At 41.2% G+C, this 6,000-nt stretch overlaps 1 protein-coding gene across 2 annotated transcripts in view; it reads right to left on the reverse strand.

The window, feature by feature from the left end:
• Window positions 1-5,521, reverse strand: part of PINX1 (PIN2 (TERF1) interacting telomerase inhibitor 1) — a 55,711-nt gene extending 50,190 nt beyond the window's left edge. Inside the window, exons 1-4 of one of the 2 annotated variants that reach the window (XM_053578469.1) lie at window positions 5,389-5,521; window positions 3,128-3,237; window positions 2,629-2,721; window positions 1,501-1,579 (exon numbers count right to left, since the gene is read on the reverse strand). In XM_053578469.1, the coding sequence (XP_053434444.1) occupies window positions 1,501-1,579; window positions 2,629-2,721; window positions 3,128-3,237; window positions 5,389-5,407 (301 nt within the window). In that variant the 5' untranslated portion in view covers window positions 5,408-5,521. Of the gene's footprint in view, window positions 1-1,500; window positions 1,580-2,628; window positions 2,722-3,127; window positions 3,238-5,266 lie in introns of both variants that reach the window. The other variant, XM_053578468.1, reaches the window with a different exon arrangement.
• Window positions 5,522-6,000: the final 479 nt, after the last annotated feature.

Consider the following 6,000-nt stretch of genomic DNA (forward strand, 5'->3'; position numbering starts at 1 on the left):
TTGTTTTTAATTTAGTTGTCGATATACTGAAGGAAGCAGCATTCAACGCATCAGCGTCGTCTTCTAATTTTTGTTTCTTTACCAAAACTTGTCCATTTTAATCGAATGCTAGGTAATAAAAATAAAAATGCCAAATCAAAAATAAAAAATAAGTAAATAAACCACTCATAACTTTACCAAAAGAGATACAGGTATTAACTAAACACACTTAGAAAATTTTCCAAATTAAGATTTGCAAAGTAATTGTGTCCTATTACTTGACTATTTCAAATCTAGACAGAACTATACAACATGCTCAGTATGAGCTGTCCCTCCTTACTTCTTCAAGAGCAACAAGGGATTGCTCAGTCAGGCAGCTTTATTTACTTCGGATGATTTTGACCAAGATTGGTGTTCATTGGCAAATCCTTGTCAAATCACGTCATCTATAGACCTGTTTCGAAACCTTATTTTTCGAAGCAACAGCCACCCACTTTAGAAATAAGCTGTTTATTATAACAATGATATACTAAAACAATCAATTTAAAGAGGTTTTCATTTTGATATGTACATTTATTGGGCTTTGAACTTCTTTTGAAAAGAATTTAATTAATGATCTTTAAAAGTGTGGCATACCTAAGATCCTCTCAGGGCACACCAATACTGGTGGAAAATCACTGCATTAAACTCTGAGTAATCCATTCTCACTTGTTCTCTTACCATAAATAGTCTTAACAGAGTTTTTAGGAGCTCTATAACTTATGATTAAACTCAATCAAATGCATAGAAATGCTTTTTTTTTTTGAACTGTGTACTATGGATCATGCCAGGCTATCCTTCAGAGAGTAAGAAAATCCTTGAGGAAGAGAAATTGGAACTTACTTTTGCACAGAAACCCACACTATATACAAACTTCACATTAGCCTATAATAGTAAAATACTGAAAATAAGCCAAAGTCCTTTAATTGTGAATGAATAGCTGAACAAACTCTTGTCCTTACATTGGAAGGTTCCTCAGTAAGGAGGAACTGGTTACTGAGACACGACACGACCAGGATGGAACTCAGTAAAGTAAACCAGACGCAGAAAGGTAAACACTGCAAATTCTCACTCATCTGTGGAAACTAAGAGCTGATCTCATAAAAGTAGAGAGTAGAGTCTGATAACAGACAGGAAAGGATGCTTATAAACACGGAAGTACAGCTAACGGGGGAATAAGTTCTAGTGTTCCTTCAGGCGGCTGCAATAAACAAACATTTATTGCCTATTTTCAAATAGCTAGAAGAGTAGACTTTGAATGTTCCCAACACAAAGAAATGATAAATATCTGAGGTGATGAATATTATCCATTATCTGAGTTGCTCATTACAGAAACTGTATATAATTTATTGAAATATCACACTGTACCCTATAAAAATAATTATGTGTCAATTAAAAATAATAAAAGCAAAAAAGCTGATAAAGATATTTTACACTGAGTTTGTCTTCTAAATTTGAGGGCTAAAAACGCCGTTTCCTTACCTGCTGTTTCCTGCCCATGGCAAGTGTTTAGTTCAGCCAGAAGCTGGTTAAAATCGTCTTGATGTGCAATCCAGTTGTCCTAAAACACCAAAAGAAGGAGTGAGTGGCATACTTGTAGTTTTCCTACACTGACTGAGATAAGATATACATGTTTTGGAATAAAGGAAATCTGATAGTTAATATGAAATTTTAAATGTTTTGTCAAAATACTTTTTGATAAATTTAAATGAATTTAAGAAATAATGGGGGTGGGCATGGTGATGCACGCCTGCAACCCCACACTCTGGGAGGCCAAAGCAGGTGGACTGCTTGAGCTCAGGAGTTTGAGACCAGCCTGAGCAAGAGCAATACCCCATCTCTAAATAAAAAATAGCTGGGAGTTGTGAGGGGCACCTATAGTCCCAGCTACTCCAGAAGCTGAGGTTAAGAGGATCACTTGAGCCCAAGAGTTAGGGGTTGCTATGAGCTATGATGCTACGGCACTCTATCAAGGGCGACAAAGTGAGATTCGGTCTCCAAAAAAAATTTCAGCTTAAACACTTTCTAAAGGGAACAATGATTTTGAAAATGAAAAACATGGCAGGCCAATAATTTTTAATTACAGTGCCACATTTCCAAAGTTTCAGTGTTCAAAAGGAAATGTAAATAATTTCCTTTTGAAATTTGTAAATAGTTTCTATATACAACAGTCAGGAAATACAGTCCCTATATACAAAGGGACGGGAAAAGAATACCACTTTCTTACAGTATTTTTAAAAGAAAATGGCACAAACTTTTCATGATATAAACAAATACTAGAACACAGGTAAAGATAAAAAATTCCTTTCTGTCCTGAAACGGATATTTCTATAAAAAGAAAACTTTTTGCAAAGTTAAGCAATAAATCTAGTTTGTATCTCTTAGGCGTAGCAAGTGAAGGATCCCCCGTGGACAGTAAGGGAGGTGACAGCAGGTTTCACCACCAAGAACTAGCTTAGCCAGGGGCTCTTTATCTATCCAAAACATGGATACTATTAATACATAATTGAAAAGCTAAAAACAGACCAGTCAACTTGATTGAAATTTTTATATTTACAAAGTTGAAGCCGAGAACGCCAGGAAAGCCCCAGCAGGCACAATGCTGCTCACTTCATGATTGACTCTGGCTCCGAGTCCCAGGTGGTTATTTTTAACTTGAACTCTAATAGGATCTGTGGCTCCCTGCTCCTGAGCCCCTAAACCCTGTGGAGATTAAACACAAAGAGAGTTAGCATTTTTACCAGGTAGAAAGAGAGATTACCTTTCTTCCTTCAAACATTCAATTACTGAGCATCTAGGAGTGAGGTATACCTTTACCTCAGAGGACCCAGACTCATGGATTCTTACAAAACAGTGTGTCTATAATACTAAGGATGTACTTAAAATAGCAAATGGCAATTCTTCAAGCTGAGAGCAAACATAAGGTCCCTGTAAACACTAAGTGGACTGCGACTCTCTATCTTATGGTCATGACCATGTCTGATTTGGGATCAAATTTATTTACTGATTCAAAACATAAATCTCTCCCAGTCTTAGAAGAAGGATATTTTCTCCTGATCTGCAATCTCTTTGCATGGCTCAGATTTTTTTTTGCTTTTCTCCAAAATACCTTTCCTTTAGACCACCCCATCTTCTCCAGCATCCTCTGGCCAAACTTGGAGTCATCATTACTCCACGCAGTATTTCTTGGATCCACAGCCCACTTCTGTTTCCGCCGACCTATATGTAAAAAATTATCTCATCAGCCATTTATCTTCCAGACCTGGAAGATACCACACAAATACCCACACACCTAACACATGCACACATACTTGGGTAAAATATGACACAGACTTTAGATTCAACATCCAGTAGAATATTAACAGATTGGATCATTTATCCTTGCTTCCTTAATAACTATATATTCTTTACATATAAATTGATCTCATAAAATTGAAACATTCTCTCCAAATGTGACAAAGTGAAATAGTCAATATGCCAGAGTTGGGCCTTCTATATTCAGCCACCAGCAGCAAATGGAAGCAGCTCTCAACACCAGCTTCTGCATCACAATCACTGGGGCTCCCACTGCTATTCATTATGTGCTGAATGCAATACATAGTTGGATTCCATTTTCACAGTAACCCAGTGAGGATAGGTAACACCCTTCCTACTTGAGATGAGAAAATCTGAGGCTTAGAAAAAAAAATATGCCTAACATAGCCAAACAAAAACCAGACCCTTTAAACAGTTCAAAGTCCTACCGACTCTAAAGCTTCTATCCTTAATGTACAACATATCACAGTCCTTATGGTCCTGGGAAGAGTCCACTGCACCCACAGTTGTGACCAACAGATGATACACCGTCCCTTTTCCCTGAGTTTGCGATCTGGGTTGCCCTAAGGCCAAATGACCACTTCTTGAAACTTCCAGAATGAATTATTTAACATTATAAATAACATTCTTTTGAAAAGCAATTTGAATTACTGTTGTCTACAAATAGCATGTTACACCTCTAAACTATTTGCAACTTTTCAAACTATTTTCATGTTCACCATCTCATTTTTTTTTAAAGCAATCTAGTGATAAAGATAAAATAACTTTTTAATAGCCTCACATAAACTGACCAAATAGACATAAATGAATGGCAAAGCCAGGGCCAGTGTTCCCAAGTGCATGCTGAATTAGGCATACATTAAATATGAACACCAAAAGAGATCTTTCCTATCTCAGATCTAATCTTGACTGCTTATTTTCATAGATCAAGAAATAGACCTCAAAGATTCACTGTCTAAAATACATTTCTTTCTGTGAGTCCCCATTTAAAAACAGCAGAAAACCTGTCTTAGTGGTAAGAATATATCATAGAGATAACTAGGTAAAGTTTTCTGCTTTTTAGCGCAATGCCTTGGGGAAAATTATTTTCCCTTGAACTTCACTTTCCACCCCGTAAAATTGGAATGGTGCCTAACTCATTTCGTTTTGTGCTCCCAGTCCTTATCCTCTTAGAAAATAGGATGCTGACAGCATTTATTTCCCAAAATCCCTGTGCAAGTGGTCTGTTAAATGAACTGTTTTTGTCCACTGTTCACAACTTTCCAAGTTAAGGACCGGCTTTTCATGACCAAAGCACGACTGCCATCTGGTGGCAAGCGGCCTTAACTACAGGTACCGTTAGAAATTAAACAGCCTCTCCATACACAGGGAATTAGGAGACTTCATTGCACAAAGTGAGGGTAAATGTCAAAGGCAAATGGGGGCAGGAAGCAGGTTGTGGCGAACACTTCAGTGATGTTGTAATTCCTACTAACAAAATCCAAGCGGCCAGTCTTACTTAGAATTACTCATTAGCCCTGCACCCCCAGCCAAAAAAAGTCTGACTTCTTGTATTTGATAGTTGTAACCTCCTGTTCTCCTTTTCCTGGGTCCAATACATCTTCGATAACGAGATTACATTTCCTGAAGTGATCCTTCGGGCCCAACCTCCTCTTTTTAATATAAGGGAGCTGAGACCCGGGGAGTAACCAGTCCGGGTCCCCACGACCGGCGGCGGCAGGGCCAGTCCCACGACCTGGTGTCCTGACTCCCTTTTTAACCCATCGCGCGCGTTCCGCGTCTGAGTGTGAGGGAAGTGTCCAGAGAGCACATTCACTATTTGTCACTAACAGACCGCCCGCTAACTCTCGGGGAAGACCGGGCTTGGCAAACTGCTGCGGCGGACAGGACCAGCCGAGCCGGGCTTCTCATCACCCTGACCCCGGCCTCCTACGTTCCCTTGCCCGCTGCGCGCCGGCGACCCGCGGCCCCAGCCACTCCGGGCGACCGCACGCTTCCTTCGGCATCTTAAGATCACCGTCACGGCCAGGTCCGGCCTCCGCGTCTGACACTCACGCTCAGCCAGCATCGACATATCGCAGAGCCTGTGACACCGGGGCCTCCGAATCCAGCCACCGTGGACAGCGGACAGCCGGCTGGAGAAGAAGGTAGAAGTGCGGGTTCCACCTGCCAGGTGGAAAGCGGCGGCCGGCGCGCGTGCTAGTGACGTCAGTGGCGTGCGACCCGTTCCTCCACCACGGGCCGGCCAGGGGCGGGGCGGTGGCCGCCCAGCGGAAGGAGGCACCATGACGTACTCATCGTTCATTGGCTAGAGCAGAACACATATGAAATGATTGGACACGCGTAAGGCCCGCCTAGGAGCGCCTGCTTCAGCCACCGCGCGGCTACCCGTGGTTTCTTTGTGGTTAAGTGCAGGATGTCCCCACAGAGCGGGCTGGAGAGAAGATGGATTGTGGTCTCACGCAGCTTATTCTCCTGGGATAAAGAAGTGTGTAAATTGCCGTCCTTAGGGCTGTCGGTGTTGCATGAACCGTGACGTGCTATCTCTTCTTCGTAGACCACCTTTGCCTTCGTATAGATAGGTGATTGATAGATCTGGCATCTTTCCATCTATCTGCCTGTCTTCGGGATCCCAAATTAAGTGGATAACTAATCCTGGAGCAATTG

Source organism: Nycticebus coucang, chromosome 24 (genome assembly GCF_027406575.1).
Source record: "Nycticebus coucang isolate mNycCou1 chromosome 24, mNycCou1.pri, whole genome shotgun sequence".
NCBI classification, from domain to species: Eukaryota; Metazoa; Chordata; class Mammalia; order Primates; family Lorisidae; genus Nycticebus; species Nycticebus coucang.